At 32.7% G+C, this 20,485-nt stretch overlaps 2 protein-coding genes across 2 annotated transcripts; one reads left to right on the top strand and one right to left on the bottom strand.

Moving 5' to 3' along the window:
- Positions 1-3,560: 3,560 nt before the first annotated feature.
- Positions 3,561-7,906, top strand: NAP7 (non-intrinsic ABC protein 7). The gene is given in 7 exon segments (XM_090299161.1): positions 3,561-3,919; positions 4,011-4,232; positions 4,396-4,602; positions 4,605-4,695; positions 6,072-6,175; positions 6,871-7,019; positions 7,617-7,906. Coding segments are annotated over 4 exon segments (744 nt in total). The 5' UTR covers positions 3,561-3,652; the 3' UTR covers positions 4,653-4,695; positions 6,072-6,175; positions 6,871-7,019; positions 7,617-7,906.
- A 1,879-nt stretch (positions 7,907-9,785) lies between these two features.
- Positions 9,786-19,772, bottom strand: LOC137812777 (Homeodomain-like transcriptional regulator). Its single transcript, XM_068614973.1, has 17 exons — positions 19,600-19,772; positions 19,048-19,371; positions 18,286-18,344; positions 17,974-18,204; positions 17,780-17,857; positions 17,486-17,702; positions 17,260-17,360; positions 15,973-16,059; positions 15,729-15,860; positions 15,433-15,573; positions 13,648-13,770; positions 13,101-13,553; positions 12,517-12,885; positions 11,725-12,342; positions 11,217-11,321; positions 10,913-11,114; positions 9,786-10,292 (listed from the first exon to the last, which is right to left on the bottom strand). The coding sequence occupies exons 2-17, from the start codon at positions 19,343-19,345 to the stop codon at positions 10,270-10,272; spliced, it is 3,237 nt and encodes a 1,078-aa protein (XP_068471074.1). The 5' UTR covers positions 19,346-19,371; positions 19,600-19,772; the 3' UTR covers positions 9,786-10,269.
- Positions 19,773-20,485: the final 713 nt, after the last annotated feature.

The raw sequence follows: 20,485 nt of genomic DNA, 5'->3' as shown, positions 1-20,485 counted from the left end.
TATGAAATACCATGGTACTATAGGTTATTAATGCAATCTTATAAGAATCTATACACTATTCATTCTGACAATTTACATGTAAAAACAACAAATATTCATTTAAAATATCAGAAATTAATCTCCCTGGTTCTTCCTCAAACAACTTATAAATGAATTATGAAATTATTAAATAATTAGTAAAACAATTAATTGTACATGTCGACTATTAAAGAAATAATAATTATCAAATTATATGTAATTATTGTATTGTACGATATCGTACGATGTTGTACGATAATGTACCATGTTGTACGATATTGTCCTATACTGTACCCAATTATATGCAATTAATTTAATAATGATACAATATTAATACTATGATGAGTGGATCTGCCTAATTACATTGTAAGTTGGAGAGAGAAAGTTTTGTCTCTCCTTGCACTGGTATATATTTCCTAAACAGGAAGAACTTATGTAAATACATACACAAGAGAATAAACACATCTTCTTTCTTCTTACATACCATCTTATATGGTAGACTACCTCTATTCAAGAATAACTCGTCATTTACTCTCCTTTTGATTTTATGTGGATGATATTATTTTGATAGGAAATGATCTGACAGAAACTCAACGTCTTAAAATTATCTATTACAACAATTTCGCATTAGAGATGTTGGACACTTAAAAAATATTTTGTAGGGATTTAATTTTCCCAAAGTTGGTATTTACATGTCACTAACAAAATATGCGCTTGATATTTCATAAGCAATACCTAAAACTCACACCAGACGATGGGGAGTTATTAAGTGATTCAATCAAATAGAGGCGACTCGTGGGGGACGACTGATACAGATCCACGGAAACCTCATTGATGCCGCAATTCGAGTCCCGGTGTTCCGAAAACCATCTGACATTGACAACTTATTGCAACTCAGACTGGGGAGGTTGTCAGACAACTCGGAGATCAGTATTGCATTTTTGTTGGTTCTTCTATTATCCCATGGAAGTAAAAAAAAAACAGACAAACGTGTCAAGATCATGATAGTTTGGTTGCGATATCTGTTGCATGATTTAAAGGTGTCATGTAACTTGTCACCTCAACTTTTTTTGTGACAATCAAACAACATTACATATAGCAGCAAACTCAATATTTCATGAACCCACAAAAACATTTAGATAGACTGCCAGTGCGAGAAAAATTACAAATCGGATAATCCATACCAACTTCAACTTGACGGGGAGTATTAAGTAAGTAATAATTATCAAATTATACGCAATTATATGCAATATTGTACGATACTGTACTCAATTATATGTGATTAATTTAATAATGATAGAATCTCGTGATGAATGGATCTGCCTAAAAATTATAATTTGGAGAGAAAAAGTCTAGTCTCCCTAATATATATTTACTATACGTGAGGTGATGTAAATACACATAACACACATCTTCTTAACTTCTTTGACATTAGAGATATTTAAATTAATAACTTCGAAACAAAGTTATATATTTGACATTAGAGATATTTAAATTAATAACTTCGAAACAAAGTTATATAAAAGATTATGGAATGAATCAGAACACTATGAGTTGATTCTTAACACTTATAGTTATTGAAACAATATATTGTATCCATGTCATAAATGTTATGTTTTTACTTTATTTAACTTGAAAAATATGTATAAGTTCTTTTACATCAAGATTAGTCTATTTTTATAAAAAAAAAATATTATGCAAAATGAATTTAATTATGATTCATTCCTAAAATAAATAAGAGTAGTTTACATTGTCACTTAATTAGTTAGGTGAGAATTATATTTATTATAAATGATTTTAAAACTAATAATGAAAAAACTTTTAGGTTAAGTCAATTATATAAATTAAAATATTAATTTTTAGTTATTTATCTAAAAGATTATTATTTAAAAATATTTTGTCTATTATTATAATTTCATAATCGTTAGGTAAGATAGTCCCAAAGTATGATAATATAAAGTCTTGTAATATAATGATAACACATTTTTGAGATTTGGAGTAATGTATTTTAACTATAGATTATTTGTATCTATTAAACATAATATTATTAAAACATCTCTAAATTAGATAATTGAAGTTTTATATGAATTAGGTTAGAGATAGAAGGCTTGCCTTTATTATCGAGTCTTATGTTAAAATGTAAATGGAATTGATTATTGTAGAAGATTATCCAAAAAAAAATATTTTCTATATTTTTCATTTAAAAAGGATTTTTTTTTTTTTTAAAAAAACTTTAAAGAGTTTGAGATAACTTTCACTCTTCGTATGACATTATGATCATTCAATCGACCATGATTTTCTTCGAAATAATGATTTGATAACTAAAAAGAAATTCATGTTGAAGTGACTCTATTTTCTTAAGTTGATATTTAAAAAAATATATATATATAACAGGGACTTTTGTATAATGAAATTAATATATTTAAAAATTGATAAGTATTATATATATATATATAGTTATAATTAAATGAAAATGTTTTCAAACATGTATTAACCTATGGAAATAGATATCATGTATGTGTATTGATGAATTAATCTTTTATTAGACTGTAACTCTTAGTTTAATATTAATCTTAAAAACACACTCAAATGTTATACTTGTATAAATTTTTGATGCGGTCTTTTATAAATATTAAGTCACTCCTTTTATTAAAATTTGTGTTACCGAGAAGGTTATTTTAAGTCTACTAAATTAGCTGATTTAAAAAACACAAATAAATATTTAGATGTTTTATTATAAAATGTTTCTAAAATAAATTATCATAATGATGTTTATATCATATAAACCTAACGAGTTAAACCTAATATTATATATGTATATATTAATCTCAATATTAATGTTAAATTATCCTGAACTTTTGAAGATACACTTAAGTCATGCCAAATAAGGTATTTTGAAAAGAAATTTTATCAACAAATAGATTAGGTTGATTTGCACTACACACTTTTTAAGGAAGATGAAACTCACCTAGAAAAAATTAACAAAAGGGTCAAAAACATATTGCACTAGTTATACCGAAAGATAGTTAAATGATAAAAGCTAAACTAAAATAAATAAATAATAAGATATAAGAAAATATTATATCAAAAAAAAATTTAGAGTATATTTAATAATTATAAGTGAGTACTATAAATAGATTATCTAGAGTAATTTTTATCTGATAACTAAATAAATTGATTCTAACTTTATTATCGTAACTCTTACAAGTACACCCACTTATCTGAAAACAATCCTAAGCCGAGAATTGATCATGACTCACAGAAAAAGTAAAAACTCATACTCAATATCCAGTAGTCTAAAACCTGATCAAACCCAATTTTATGGATGTTGTAGCCAAAAGCCCAAAATAACAGTTACGTAGGTAAGGCCACATATATTTAAATATATTTTTTTTAACACACCCATCAATTAAAATTTATTAATAATTATGAAACTAACATGCTTATTAAACAAAAAATAGGGTAAAAAAAAAGTTATTAAGCCAACAATGTATTTAATAAACCTTTTACTTGGAGAGAAGTTGCGAGGAAAATAAAATAAAATAAAAATGGGAGGAATGAGTTCTCCGAAAAAAACAAGCAGTGGGTGGTAAAAGGGTTTGGGGAGTTTGATTCTCTGTTTTCGAGTGCAGCCATGGCTTTATCCCTACCAACCCATTGTTCTCCCTCCCTCGTCCCTCTTCCACCATCCACCAAACCCACTTTCCCCACCCTCCGCCGCTTCAACCACCGTGTTTGCGTGGCCGCTGCCTCCACTCCCCTCCTCCAAGTCAATGACCTTAGAGCCAAGATCGTCGAGTCCAACGTCGAGATTCTCCACGGCGTTAACCTCACCGTTAACCAAGGAGAGGTCCACGCCATCATGGGAAAAAACGGTTCTGGCAAAAGCACTTTCGCCAAGGTTGCTCATCTACCCTACCCTCTTTCATTCAATTGAAAAAAAAGGATTTTTTAGTGTTGAAATGTGATGATGCTAATTGAACAATGTGTAGGTTCTGGTGGGGCACCCGGATTATGAAGTTACTGGAGGCAGTGTTGCATTCAAAGGGGAGAATTTGCTTGAAATGGAACCCGAAGAAAGGTCTCTTTCGGGCCTCTTCATGAGTTTCCAATCCCCTGTTGAGATTCCTGGTGTTTCCAACGATGAGTTTCTTGTCATGGCCTACAATGCTCGTAGGAAAAAGCTTGGTCTACCTGAGCTTGGTCCACTAGAGGTACTGTAAAAGATGAAGTACATAAGTTGATTTTAACTTTAAGTCATTTAATTTGAGTGTTTGTGAAGAAGTTTATCGGAATAGTACTCTGTGTTTGTCATATGTTGTTATGGGGTTGGTTGTTGATATTACATGTTATGTTTGTGATTGTTTTGCGGTGCAGTGTTTTTCTTACTTGATGGAGAAGCTTCAGCTTGTTAATATGAAGCCTGATTTTCTCAATAGGAATGTGAATGAAGGGTTTAGTGGCGGTGAACGCAAGCGCAATGAAATCTTGCAGCTTGCGGTTTTGGGGGCGGATTTGGCTATTTTGGATGAGATTGACTCCGGGTTGGATGTTGATGCGCTCAGGGATGTTGCCAATGCTGTTAATCGGATTCTCACCCCACAAAATTCTTTGTTGATGATAACTCATTATAGACGGATTCTGGATCTTTTGAATCCTACACATGTCCATGTTATGGTAACTTATAGACTTACTAATCATCTTCATTGTCATTGCAAGTTTTGGAGTTGGAATACGTGTTATGCATGGGTTTTCACTTTTCGTTATTGGAATCGTGATGCTAGTTCTATCACATTATTTTTCCCTTTTTATTGGGACACTGGCATTGTAAACAATCCCAGGATAGCGGATGAAACTGAATAATTTACAATATAGGGCTTACTGGGATAATGACTAGTTTGAAATATTTTATACAGTTTATATAAATGCAAATGATCAAATATTAGAAGGTACTAAAGTATCTAGACATGCTCGTTATTAAGCTATAGGTTTTAGCTTTTAAGAAAACCTTGAGTAAAATAGTAACGAAGAATGCTGTGAGAGTGCTTTAGTGTTGTGCACGACTCATATCTATGGGTGGGTAGATGTTGGAGCGATTATAAATAACCCTATTTCTAATCAACAGTTGAAAGACAACTGCTTTGTTTCCAAGGACATAGGAACATTGCTGAATCTTGTTATATTATTATCTTTGTGTGTGTGCTAGCCTATTCTACTGTTTTAGATTCCGGTTGCTACTGCTACAATTAGTTTGGGTCTGTGGGTGATTGATGACAATAGAACATGAGACTTAGACTATAGAGTCAATGAACGGAGAACATGGACTGATGGAACAAAGGGAACTAGAGAAAACAGAAAAAGGAACTCAGTTGTGTGACAATAACACTGAAAACAGAGATGGATAAGAATATGAGAACAATGAAAACTAGAGAAATGTGGAACTAAGAGTGAGAACTAGATGTCAAATAAGCTTCATCTTGGGTTGCCTGAAAGTCGCCAGAGGATCAAAAAGAAGTTGTGAAGTAGTCACGACATGAGAGAGGAGGGAGGAGTTAAGTGAATCATGGTAATCATGAACTTTAAAAGGAATTTCTGTAAGCTGAAATCCCTTTTTTACCTAAAATTACCTCCTCCACAAATGACCCTTTAATGTTAATTTTGGTGAGCAATCTCAGGATTTTGGACAGCTTCAGCATAACTTTGCTATACCATTGCTACAGAAAGTGCAATTCTATGGTAGTGCATATAGCCTCTAGGAGCCGTTATAGCATGCTACTAACTCTTGACACTTTAGAAAAATATTTTGTTAAGTAGTTGTCATCTTTGGTATTTTGGTAGTTAAGAGCATGTCGTTAAATATTTGATTTATATCTTGTTTAAGTTTGCAAGTTAATAGATATTTACTTGCCTTCTGATAGAATATTGTTTATCTTTCTTAGAAAGCAGTTTTAGACCATGTATGAGAAACTGAATGTGTATATATGTATTATGTCTATGCTGTAAGCTGTGTGTGAAATAATATGAATGGATTTTTTTTTTCTCAAAAAAATCAGGACAAAGGGAAAATTGCAAGAACAGGTGACTTATCAATGGTAGAAGCTATTGAGGCAGAGGGATATGAAACTGTCTCCACTTTACCATAATACAGCATGTATCGGTATTTTATCTGACTTCAGTATGAATTTCCTGATCTTGTTTCAGTTTAAATTCTTTTTCATGTTATAATATTTGCACAGAGTATCCCTTGCAAGAGCATAGTGGGGAATTGACAGTATATAATGTGAAATAAAGAAAATTTTCTTACCGATTGTAGTGAGAGACATAATAAGGTGTACTGATTTGGGCGGTTCATAAATGTATTTTGTTTTCATGTTAATTTGAAACATTTCTTCATTCTGGTTTGATTTGGTTATTTCTCCATACTTAGATTACGTACTGAATGGGTTGGCATTCTGTAAACTCATCTAATAGCCTTTCTCCTGCAAGGATGAGTTTGGGAAATTTGTTTGTTTCATTGATGGAAGTAATTGAATACTACCTCGTCCTCCCATATAAGAAAAACTAACATATAGTTCATCAAGACCAATAAAAGTAGTAAAGTTGATTAAGCCTAATTATTAATGCCATACATTTAACTTCTATTTCATAAATTGTTTAAGGGATGGTTGTATTTAATGTCACTAATTTAACTAGTGATAATTTTTCAACCAATGAGCATGCCTTGTATTGTTAAAAGTTCAATAAATGTATTTACTTTCATGATTTAGCATTTTGATGGCAATGTTAGAAATAGGGAGGCTTTTAGCAATAATCTTTTATTTCTGAATACTTAATAAATTTAAATTGTTACAGATATGCTTTTCCCGGTAGTAAAATCCTGGAAGATAAGAAAATCTTTAAATGTTGAATCTCAGTGCATCTACATTAGTCTCACATTTCATCAGTACTGTACTTGTAAGGATCAGAAAAATATTTTCAACGCAGATGTGATGCACTACCAGGTAAAATCCATTCACGTTCAGTTTTGAAAGGTCTCTTCCAAATGCTGAGCACTTCAACTCGTTTATTTGATCATAATCATTTTCAAACCCTCAAGTTTTTTTAAATATTGTTTCGTAATATGGACTTATAAAATTTGTTTAATATTTATTATTTAATGATCACTGATATGGGTAAAATATGTTTGAATTGACGGTAAGATAAATCATGAAACTTTGTCATTGATTGACCTTATCAAGCAACTTAGTTACTATGATGTTTGGCAGAGTCATTTGTCATAGAAAGATTGTTATTAAGCCGCGTAATACTATTACTGTGTTTCAGTTGGGCTTAATTGTACATTTTATCATGCAACTATTATTATTTCGTAAATTTTTACCATTGAAGTCTTTTTTTGCACATTTCTTTCTCCATCTGATTTTTTAACTTCTACACATTTTACCACTGTATTGGTAACAAAATGATGCTTTCTTTACAAAAATTGGTATAGAAAGTAAAATTCCCAGAATAATAATATTTGAGCAGTAAAATATACAAGTCTTTCAATTAACATGACATTCTCGATAAACTTTCTTAAAATAGCTGTGTTTGTGTTGCAGATATGTATGAAGTGTTATAGTGAAACAGTTGCAGTAATGTTTTGATTGCTCCTTTCCATCTTTCTGGGATCCTTTTTAAAAACGAGGAAGTAGAGTGTCTGAAGCTCATGTTGGCTTTGGTATAGAAATATCGAAATTATTGAATAGAGGTTTTGAAATTTTTGTTTTGAATTGTTAAATGCCTTCTTAAGGATCACACAGCCAAATGTTGCTGCTAATGCAGCAAGGATTGTAATGTATGTCAATCAACGTTGATATTAGCACATTTTAGTTTCGGTATTTGCAGTTTAGCTGTTTTTTTTTTTTTGTTTTTTTGTTGGTGGGCATATTAAAGAACTTGAAGTTATTGCATTTGGAATCATGTTCATCTGTATTCGTGATGAAATATATGTATAAGAAGACAGGGACGACTGTTAACGAAACTTTGTTTAGTTATCACATTTTGGACTGAGACAAGGATATTTGGTAGTGTAATGAAAATGTTCAAGATAAAGTAAGAAAGAAAGAGAATGTTTCAAAATTTTAAACGGGTGTAATTGTGCAAAAAATTGGGCATAATATAGGAAAAAACTGAGTGAAACACAATTAAAGTTTTTGAAGAGTTTTACAAAGATCGTATAATAAAGAATGGATGGAGAACAAAAGATATAAAAAGATTGTCAAAAAGGGACAGAAAACAAGAGATTTGAATCAAATCAAATGTTTAAAGGTGGAAAAGGGAATGTTTGACTCGCATTTTTATATTATTTTGTTAATGATGTAGTTTTGATTAGGACTCTAGGGAACATGATTTTTGGAGGAAAACTTTGGAAATAAACGATTCGATTATGTTGGGGTAAAATACAGTATATGTGTTGTAGTCTTAAAAAGAACCAATGTGAATGTGATGTTAAACTGAAAAAAAGGAGAAAATGAAAATGTCATACTAATTTTAAGTTTAAGTATCAAGTATGAATACTAGAAAAAAAAGGAGAAAATTAATGAGATGTGATAAATAGGATATAAACAAGGTTATTAAAATGGTATGATAGATGTTGGTTTTAGAGGGAGAAAATAAAGAAATGGAATGTAAAGATGGATGTGTGAACATACAAGAGAAGGAGATGTTGGTGAGATATGGAGAAAAAATTATTAAAACAATTCAAACATGAATAAGGTAAGGTACAGTCGTGAGAAAAATAGATTACAAAGTTTAAAGATAGTATAAGTAGTCAACAAGGATTTTATGATAAATGATCGTCGATGAAACTTTGATCTTTTGACTGACTTAAATCCTTTCTTATAGCTGAAATTGCAATAAATGCGTGAAATAAGTTTGTTTCTTAATTTAACTAATGTAAAAAAGAGAGTAATGTGACTGATAAATATTTTTAAACTAATGATATAAATGTGATGAGAAATAATTCACTGTTGTATTTAATATATTTATGTTACAAACTTCTTTCTTTCTTTTTGAGTTATTTCCCCTTACCAACATTAAGTATAACTAGATTCAGATATCTTGAATAAGATAACAAGTTTAAACTTTATAAACGGAAAGAACACAGTTAAAAAAAATATTTATGGACAATCATATTATTAAATGAAGATTAATCAACAAAATCAATGGGTATTTTATACTAATTTATTGTAAAAAAATGACTTCATGGTTTTCTCATCATTTTCGAATTTGTACATTTTGTCATATTTAAATTTCTTTTTCCCCAAATTCTCACTCATTTGTTTATATCTTTTCCTTTAACCATCATGATGTGTTTTTCCACTTTTATTTCAATGATCTTTCATTCTCACTCATGTACATTATTTCCCGCCACTCATTTAAACAAATTTTATTCACTAATTTTGTAGCTTGTTTGCATAACATTCTCACTCATTTTTATTATATTCTCATTCATTTGAATTTCTCGTCTGCATATTTCTTGTGTTGTAATCATTTAAATGAATTATTCTAATAACTACAGAGGCATGAGAAATGTAAATCAATAGACTGAGTCATGCCTTTAATAAATGTTATTTGTGGGAAAATATGAATACTATACATTAAATATAAAAATTATTTCTGAGGTAAAATACTAATAATAACACCATATCGCGATCAAAAAACACGAAAGTAAGGTAGGTAACTCATTAGCTCAATTTTTAGGAACTTTAAAGCAAAGAAAACAGTACTTAAACTCGCATGTTGTTTTTACTTAATAAATGGCCTGAAACTCTGTAATCCTCTCATAATACAAATTATTTTCAACCAGTACGACATTATTAATCTGTAAGGTACAAAGACAAAATTGATTTCTCAAACGAGAAGAGCAGAAACATCAAGAAGCAAGAAAAAGGGGTGACCTTGTAGAAACCGAGTGGGACTACGCACCAAAAAACTGGAGCTACCTAGTTTTTTTATATAAAAAAATCTAAAGCTATACATGTGTCCAACAAGATTGCTTGTATAAGGGAAAAAGGAGGGTAAGAGGGAGGATACAAGAAACATGGACTTTGACGTGTGCTAAGCCTTGGCCAAACTGTTTGTATTTGTAGTCAATCTAAAAACTAGGAAGCAATTGAATCTTTGATCAAGATAAATCCACCCGGGCGTCAACAGGTAGTTTCTTGATTTCAATTCCAACATACGAATGCAATTAAACAAATGTAAGCAAACTTATCGCCAAGGACCATGTTGACCTGAAAGAGAGACCCCAATAAATATCTTATGGGCACAGTACAATGAAAACATCTGGGACAACCCCAAATAAAAAAAGGGGGGAAAACACTATAAAATAAATTACATTCCAGCCATTTTAAGTTGTCATATGACACAAATTTTGTTTGACGATCTAGACTTGCATGCTTGTCTTGGTAATTGATAGTATTTCTTTTGAATAATTCAAAAAGGGAGAGGGAATTTAGGCGGCCTGAGTTAGGTACATCCTACACCACCAATTTGCACAAAGAATGTGCAAATTTGAATTCAACTATGCATCAGCAAGATGTTGGCACATACTCGTGTATGAACACAATACGGCAGCAAGCTTCACAGGTGTGAAACTAAACTAGCTTTGGATTATCTAATGATGGGTGGAATGATGAGATTTGAGGGCATGAAGTTTTATGAAATGAATTACCATACTGGGTATTTTATAATGCAACAGAACAAAAATCAGAAGAGCGTTGGGCATATATATGATATATCCTCAATTTTCAAGCAGATAACCAAAAATCTAAACTAAGTGAAACAACAAACTATAACAGCCAGAATAATCATATCATGTCATGTAATTTATTAGAATTACTTTAACTCTTACTGGTTCCTTGCGCTTTCAGTGGATGAACTCTGTCCAGGTAGGGAGCAATTATGATATCTAACTTCACTAACCACAGGCCAAGGGCAGATGATGTATGGGGCATAGATGCAAAAGATGCAATGATTTCTTCAACCACACCATCTGGAAATTTGCATTGAAACAACCAGCCCTTATTGATGGCACCAACAAAATCATCAAGAACCTATAAAATTAAAAATTCATAACATAGATTTAAGTCAATTTAAGAGCAATAGAATGTCAGACACTCCAGAAATTCTATCAAACATAAAGTCAAAACAATAACCTTTAAAAGCTCTACTAAAGTTGAGGTGCGTCTGAGTCGTTTCACCCATAGTTTATGTGCAGATTTCCTCCAAGCACCAACGAGGGCATCTTCAGGCATAACAGACTGTACAAACAGTGGGGTGAGAGTAATGGAAAAGATAATTAATCTTCAAAATGTCCACGTGCTTAAAAGAAACTTGTATAAATGTCATGTTTTCAATACAGAACATCAGAAAGTAGTTGGACAGGCAGATAAAAAGATAGGGCAACACATTTGAAATCAATTTACTATCATTATCATGCTTATCTAGAATTAGAAGTAACATAAGTAAATTTTTTTCTAGAATTGGAACATTCCTATTCAAAACAAAACCAAGTAGCACAAAGAATGAAGTATCAATTTTCCCGCACAAAGCCCAACCAATTGCATTGAATTTGTGCCTTAAAAGATCCAATGTAACAAAACAAGACATCAATGCCAGTAAGCATCAAATGATCAAAATTGAAGCAAATGAATGACGACTTACCTCGATAGCATAAACTGCAGCTTTCAGAGATTGAATCTGTGATGGCAGCACTTTATGATTAGGAAATGCATCACTGTCTTCTTTCTCCCTGCATGTGGCTACGTGGATTGCATATCTTTCTTCTAGGTCAAAATCAAGCTCAAATGTCATATGGCAAATTCTACAGTGTCTCTCGTCTCTCCAGTATAGATCATGACAACTCTTACATCTGGCAAGAGAGTCCATATAAGACCTTCTACCATATTTTACAACATTGAGATCCGAATAAAAAAAATTCCAAATCCAAGAATCGTATTCTTGAACACGGATCCATTTTTTAATTTGATCCTCTACTTTCTTTCCAGCCTCAATTACCACAGCCCCAGCTGAAGGCAAAGAGTCTTTAGCAGTCTCAGTCATGTTCAGGTTGTCTACATCAGATGCAGGAGAATAACTGTCATCTGTGACCATATCCAGTTCAGATTGATCAGAATGAGACATAGAACCCATTCCAGTACTATTAACATTAATCTTTGCCATAGTTCTGCATAGTGATGTTTGTCTCCTTTCCAATGATTCAATAAGAAGAGCCTCCCGTTTTCCTCTGTCGTCCAGAACTGACATCAAAGCACACAACGCCTGCATAGATACAGATTAACCAAATACAAATGAGTAACACTAAAATAGTAATGCAAACAATAGACACACGAGGACTACAAGACAAATGCATGTTTGGTTGTTTACTTTTCCATGTTTCCAATAAGTGTAACTAAAATATATTTTCTTACACATAAGAAATCCAAAGAAATTCACCTCCATAGTATCAATAACCTCCCAGTGACCATCTTCAGAAGATTCAAAATATATCCTCCGGTGACCAGGATCATCTACGTTACATGGGCCCAAGAAAAGCCAATATCTATTGTACCGACGATCTGATCCCAAAAACACCGATTGAACGGGATGTGAAATAGATGAATCTTTTCCCTTTTGGAAATAAGCTTCAAAACTGTGGAATCTTGAAAATAATGATGAGGAGTCTACAGTACAGGGATCAGAATTCAAGTGTACTTTATGGTTCAAAAGTGGCCCAGGTTTCTTTACTGCTGATCTCTTTATTTTAGCTCCAGACCCTCGTAATTGGATGCTAGAATTGCAATCAGCTGTGACTTTAGACAAATCCTGTACAAAACAGATCATTCACGATACAACTTAACATGCTAACATCACTTCACAAAACATCTTAGAGGATGGTTGGGAGTTGGGAGGGGATGCAAGAAGAATGGAGACAATCCAAAGCCTGTAACTTCAATTTCATCAATTTAAAATCCCAGTTTAATTTAAAGGGAGGTGGAGATTATTCAATGACAACCTTTGCCTAGAAGTTAATTATTTACCTTCATCCTAATGCTGGATCCAGAGGAAACAAGATCAGTTAAAGCTGCCAATGCATTCAACTTTTCTTCAATGTTTAAGTTTGAATATTCACTCTCCATGAGTCCTAATAACCACGCTTCTTCCGGACGACTCTCGTCAATTTCAGTGTATATTTTCAACATATTATTTTTATGACTGTTTACACTCTTCAATTTTCTTATACTGGAATCTATTGAATCATTTTCAAAATCATCAGCACTGCTGCATGTATCAGTGTCATTAAGTTCATCGTCAACACTACCAGAATCCTCTGTATCTGAATGAGATTCATCACTGTCCTTCATAACTGTGCTCATACGCAGTCGGTAAGCAGTTGATGAAATCTTCTCAAATAAAGTAATATCACTTGAAAGCGTAGAACAAATTAAAGACTCAAGCTCCTCTGTAGTGCTCGCAAGGTTTAATTCAACATTCTATATGATATCAAAAATACAGTTGAAATTCATCAGTAATATAGACAAAGAATATAATTTTTAAAAAATGAATCAGAAAACAACAGTTAGTTGCCTGCATTGACTTCGCCAGCTCAACCACTTTGCATCCAGTGTTTCCTCTCTCTGACAAGATATTAAACAACTCACTCTTCAAGGTGCCAGGGCATAGACCATAGTTTACAAGAAGATTCAATTCCTACAAAACAAAAATGTAAGACTACACCTTAAAACCAAAACATTCAGTACTGAAAACTTGGACTAACATCCAAGAAAAGCTTATTGACTGACTCAAAAACCCTAAAAAATAAATAGGTGGCAATAGATCTTTTACTGATATAGTATATATTTTACACTGTCGATGGATCAGAATTAAATCGAGCGAAATACAGTAATCCGGAAAACAGAAATTGGGATTATGCGCATGAAAAAGGTAATGTTTATTAAATAACAAAATTCACTGGACATTCAGGACTCCCCTTAGCCACAATGATAATTCACCAACTAACTCCTCTCAACTCCTCATAGCAACATGCCTTATTTATTCTAACTATCTCAATTTAACTAACCGTCTAAGGCTCTGTATTTACAGACTTAATCCAAGCTATATCAATTGAAACTACTATAATTTCATCTTAGATGCCAAAATCAGTGGTTTAGATATTTGAGAATCAAGTAGAATTTATTGGAATTGGAAACCTGAGAGTATGTCTGACCCAACTTATTTTTAAATTAAAAGTTACTTTTAAGTTAATATTGAAAATTACAACTTAAAAAATCAAGCACCTTTTATGCTACAATAAAAAGTTGTTCGGTAATTTATTTTTAAAATGTTAATTCATCTAAAACATGTTACTTGTCAAGTGAAAAAACATATTTATAGAATAAAAATATTATACAAAATTAATTTAATTTACACAAAAATATCTTAACAATAAAAATAAATAAAAATAATAAAAGTACAAGTACTTTAAATTTTTTAATTTCTATACATGTAAAAATTCATATTTTGTTTAAGAAACATAGAAATAATCAGTATTCACAAGAGTGAAATAAAATAAAAAATCATTGTACAAACGATTTATAAGTGAACAAAAAGTTACAATTTAGAAAATAAATTAAATAAAAATATGCAAGTCATGGAATTATAAGGGCCTTGGTGCAGAAAAGATCCGCAGCCAATCACAAGTTGTTTGAGGGAGCTTTTTCCAAAGGCTACTGTTTTAATATCTATATTGTAAAATAAGCACCTTAATGAAAAACTTGTACATAAAATTCTTTTGGCCCAACTTCTCTTAAGGAGAAAAAACGTTAAGAAATAAGTTGGTCAAACACACTCAAAAGTACATGCTTAACAACTTCATCACAACAGTTTAGTAGTTCATGAATCTGATGAAATTGAATCTTTTCAGCAAAGGTTTACTGCTAATACTGCCATGGAGTGGATAGTAATTAGTAAATCATAGAAGACGATGCTATTTTATTTTTGGAGGGAAGGGGCAAGGATATTCTCCCTCTCTTAGGAACTTGAAGTTGAGGGTGGCAGAAAGACAGGCATTTCTGAAACCTAATTTTTCCATGGCTAAGTGAACACCATGAATGTATAGCCTTCATCTACAATATATGTGATCTAAGCTAAATATTATTTTACCTCAAAAGTCTGTCTAAGAAGACAATATGCAAGAAAACAGATGTTGTTCACCATTTAGGATGTGTTATAGTATGGCAATATAAAAAAATATACAATAATAATCAAAAGCCTCTCAAATATCTTATTTATGTAAAAAAAACACTAATATAAAGCATAAACATATTCAAGTCGGATCAGATGTAGAATAGGTATATTTGGACTTTGGAATACCTTGTTAAGGACATCTCTGCGTAAGGAGCCTTTCTTCGAACCAAATCCAGAAGCAACCAGCACTTGACGAAGTATTTCAATCCAAGTAAGAGAATTTAGAGATCTTCTCCAGAAGTCCAGGGAGTATTCCTCACTTTCAACCTGCCAAATCATTATGAAAGTAAACACGTAATGAACTTGTACAACACCTAAAGTATTATAAAACAATAAGTCATTCTATATTAAATATTATAAAACAATAAGTACTTAATAATCCATGAACTCCCAAAATGAGGTAAGGAAAATAAGCAACTCACCGAGTGAAGTAATGCAAGAAAGTTACAAGATTTATTTGAATGAGGTGAAAAACCATTAGTAAGCTCTACTTCAATGTCAGATAAAAGAAGTGTGAGAAGGGCCACATGAATCTTGCCAAGTAACATTGAGTCCTGGAAAACACATGCAGTAAAAAGAGATACTTTGGATGTTAAAATTACAATCAAACAATAAAAATTGGAAATACTTCCAAAGTATAAGCATGGGTCACAGATGGCTTATAACCTTGTCATGAAAAGCTTGAACAAGCTCGTCAAGAGTGAAGGGACAAATCTCAACAATTATAGCATATGTATAAATGAAATGGAAAACCTGCCAAAATAAAGTTAGTTCTATGTCAATTTAAAGTTATTTCTCGTAAAAAAAAAAGAATTAAAATGAAGCTATATGGTAACTTCAGTACACCTTAACAATGATTAGCTAATCAAAGAAAAAACTTTTTGTCACAAAAAATAAATCCAGCAGGCTGTAACTAATAAATCCAAAAAATCAGTAATAGTTCATCCAAATTTAAACAAAAACCCATAAAGATCTGTCTGACAAATAAAGTACTAGAATCAGGAAGAATTTCCTTCACTTTCACATTATATAACCTATCATGTCCATCACATGTTTAAATTCCAGAACCATAAACAAAGTATGTAGAGAAGAAAGAATGTTGAGCTTCAAGACTTAGGTAGGTTCTGTTAAAAACAATAATGGTAGGAGGGATTCAAAAGAGAACTAGTCATGGTCTCATACAGTAAAGAAGCAAGTACAATAACAGGAGGCAAGCCTCTTCCCATGGCTGGTTTGGTGCTCCGCAGAATAAAAAATTCCATTTTCAGTGGCTGCTGAAAAACACACCATGTGATCCTAGAAGTAGAATTCCTCGTCCCCCCTCCTTTCCGACCAACAGCCTTACAATGTTTTTAAGTGTTCTACATGTTTTGATCATGTTGGTGTCTGAAAACAGTTTTATTCCACCTAAAGCACCTCTCATATCTTTCACAGACAGGGTGCAACAGAGGTGTAGGGAACTGAGTTTTGAATTCTCTCAAAACACTCTCCAAAATTTCCTTGTGTCTCTATACCATCAAATTACTAACAGATCATGGCTTATCGGATTTCATGTGATTAGTGATTGCACACCTTTTTATCCATGATGCAAAGGAACTTTCAAAGGAGGCAAAAAATGATATTGTGACAGGAAGGTTGAGCTACGACAGAAACACTCACAAGGAGAATCACATAGAAAGCACGTCAATGCTGAGTAAATTTGCTTGAAAAAGTTACTATATAATTATTGATATAAAGTGCTACATCTTTCCATTTACTTTTACGACAATCTTGATTAAATTTTTACATTTTTCTGGCATGGCAACAATGTGTGCTATTTAAGTAGTAAAAATGCATGTTATAGAAGAGAAACTTTAGTGGATGAGTGTAGAAACACATCTGCACAGAAAGTACCATTAATAATACATGTGCAATAACATAAGCATATAGTCACAACTGATTGATTGTATGCACCTTAAATAATTTCTTCACAATTTCTGGTGAGGAGTCCCAAGGTTGCAAATGGATAGGTTTCTTCATCTTGACGGTATCTGGAGGAAACTTCACTAGTGCATCTGTATCATGCCACATGCATTTAATGAATGGAATTAATAAGAATCAGAACATTCTAGCTTCATAACATCATTACTCATTTGAATATAACAAGGAATGCTGGTCAAATTTTGTTCCTCCACATTACCTTTACTCAGTGAGCAGGCAAGCATGCCACTGGCCGCAAGATGATTAGAACACCTAGACAGATTGGTTCCTTCTTGTAACTCCCTCAGCTCTAGCTCTTCATCATCAATTAACATTGAAACGCGATCAACTCCCTCTTCAGATATTGAATTATCCAGAGCTAGTCCACAGTTTTCGTTTGGTGACTGATTCTGAGTCACATATAGGTTCAATTCCCCCTGCCAGATAAGAAAAACAAAAAACTTGCCAAACCATTCAACAGTAAACACAAATTCACATTCAACTTTTTGGTTACCACTCTTCTTTGCATGGAAGTCTTCCTCTTATCCTGTGATTTATTTCTCTTATTCTGTGTTTTATTTTTTGGCATTACCTGTTCAGAAAAAAAAATCCAGACCTACTATTATAAACCAGAACTAACAAGCTCACTCATGTTTTGTATAGGAAGAAGAGAAAGCGTGCATAATATTATGGGTTCAGATAGCTTACATTCCTGTTAACTGTTTTCCGTGACCTGTTGTTCTCATGGATCAGTTTCTGACCTATAGAATTTGAAAGTAAAGGAACTTCTTGGCCATCGGCACCAAAACCAATTGGAACGTCTCCGGCATCAGGATTTGTTGCCCTCCAAACTGTCATCAGACCTTTGCCAATACCATGCTTCTTCACAGGTGCTTTCATATTACAATCAGCGAGACTTCGAATTGCATTCTTGGAACCCTGACCAAAAAGGACTTGGGATAAATGCAAAGGAGTGTCAACAGAAACATCACAAATCTTTCTTGGAATACTAAAAGTTACCTTCTTCCTTTTTGAAGATCCTTGGTCCTCTTGACAAGCAGAAGTGAAGTATTTGGGTCCTAATCAATCAAAGAGGAAATGGAAACAAGGCTCGTTATAAAAGCTATAATAGGAGGTAGGTGCAAAAGGCTAAATAGAATTAAATGTATACTTAGAATAATAACAGAAATGGCTAAACGGGAAGAAACAATGTATACTCGCTAAGTACAAGTGCACAACGGAATGAATTAAAAAATAGGGAAGCCCATTTTTGCGACTCGATATTGAATTGAGGCCAAACAATTTATTTTCTTCTGTCAGAAAGAAAAATGTTTGAGAACATTTGGTATGATTAATAATCAAACCAAAATAAATATTTTATTTAACTTCATATTTCCTATGAATACATGTATAAATACGATGCTTAACTAACGACTATTATTTACTCCCTTCCGTGTTCATTCCAATCAAAGAAAGGGATGGTGTTTATTTGGAAATCAAAATTAATTCATGTAATTCAAAGTTCTTTACTGAAAGAATCATATTCCAATTTCCATCTATACCCCATTGTTCTTCAAAAATTTAGTAAAATATCCACGCATTCATGTATCGCAATATACAGTATTTAACAACACAAAAATCCACTGAATCTGATCACCAAAAAGGCACTCCCTTATACTCCCATCTAACATCATCGTTACACGACTACCAGATACAATAAAAAAAACAGAGGATTAAGCGCTCGGCGCACAGTAGAATAACTATAAATCATTCAAAACGCACCATAAGGAAGAAAGTCAAACTCCTGACCAAGCGGAGGACCATCCTTCCGTAACACTCTGTTCACGATGTAATCGGCTGTGAACAGCTCCTGAAGACCTTTACGCTTTTGTTTTTTCTTAACGTTCCGCGTCACAGCCATGTCATGTTTTGAAGCAGAAGAACAGTTTCTAGCAGCAGCAGCAACTCGCGATAATACTTTTCCACCGCCACGTGTGCGAAATTCGTCGCGCGAGCAAGTACACGGCGGCACTACCACTCCATTTCCACCATTATCCCTCCGCGTATCATGGCCTTCCATTACCCTCAGTGCTCGGTGCTTCTCATCTGCACCACACAAAAATGGAAGAAACTCGAATCAGAGTTCAGAAATGACGCTGAAATGCACTGCGAACCGAATTTGCGGAGAAGATGCAATTCTTTATTGCTGCGATCAAATGCTCGTATTCGTTGAATTCGGTTACGACGGTTGAAATCAGTGTTATGGCAGTGTTTGAAGAAAGTATGGAGAGAGAAAAAAATTGAAGGAAAAGAAGATTGAGGCGATAACGGTACCGCGATTGGAGCTTGACCACTATGCGTATATGAAATGAAAGAGAGGATAGGAAGTGAGTTGAAGAAGTGAAAGAAGAAGCAGAGTGAGGATAATATGACAGGAGAAGTAGGGTTTTGGGTTTTATGGAAGAAGAGAAATATCTCTAAGTTTAGCCAAACAACCCCTTCGCAACGAGGGTTTTACATTCTACACCCCCATAAAACTCGACTGCCATCTGAAAATCCATTTTTACCTATTTTACATACATTATTTAAAAAAAAAAAAAGTAAACATATTTATATTTTATCTTAATTAATTTTAAACATAATTAGTTTATTTTAAATACATCTTTTAATTTTTGAAATAAATAATTTATTTAATAGAACAAATATTTGTTCATTATAAATAATATTAAAAAAAGTAAACATTTTGAAATGATAATAATATGTTATATATTAGTAATAAAAAATGTGTGTACAATATCATTTAAAAATATAAAACCTAAGTTTTGGTGTTTATCCCGTGTAGTATGTGGCTTTCGTCCTATGTTGGAGTGCCTTTTTTCACAAGTCCACAGTCGATCATGCACTGCAAAATGTCAACAATTTTTTTAAATATATCATGCATTCATTCAACGAGTGCATTGGTACTTGAAAACTAAAAACAAAAAAACATGGTAACATAATAATGGAAACAACTCACCGCACAATCATGCTCATGTTGTGGCGACAGTCGTGTCTGACCATCATAAGGACTATATGCTTGACAACACGGCAATACATATGGTCAATCTTTGTCTGTCTGAGGAAGTATGTAGAGATGTGACACTGATGTAAACTAATGCATGTATCCTATTGCACATGTTGTGGTTGTGAAGCCAGTGTCGCACCACTAACAAGATGGTCG

This window comes from Phaseolus vulgaris, chromosome 2 (genome assembly GCF_051622355.1).
Source record: "Phaseolus vulgaris cultivar YP4 chromosome 2, ASM5162235v1, whole genome shotgun sequence".
NCBI lineage: Eukaryota > Viridiplantae > Streptophyta > Magnoliopsida > Fabales > Fabaceae > Phaseolus > Phaseolus vulgaris.
This window is presented reverse-complemented; position numbering and strand designations above follow the sequence as displayed.

What these genes read in the sequence shown, in the direction of transcription:
- LOC137812777 (XM_068614973.1), bottom strand. Translation starts at nt 19,345, where the DNA reads ATGGAAGGCCATGATACGCGGAGGGATAATGGTGGAAATGGAGTGGTA. An exon ending in GTTTGACTTTCTTCCTTATG is followed by an intron (nt 18,345 to 19,047) that starts GTGCGTTTTGAA and finishes TTGATTGATTAG; the next exon opens with GACCCAAATACTTCACTTCT. An exon ending in AGCTGGCGAAGTCAATGCAG is followed by an intron (nt 13,554 to 13,647) that starts GCAACTAACTGT and finishes GATATCATATAG; the next exon opens with AATGTTGAATTAAACCTTGC.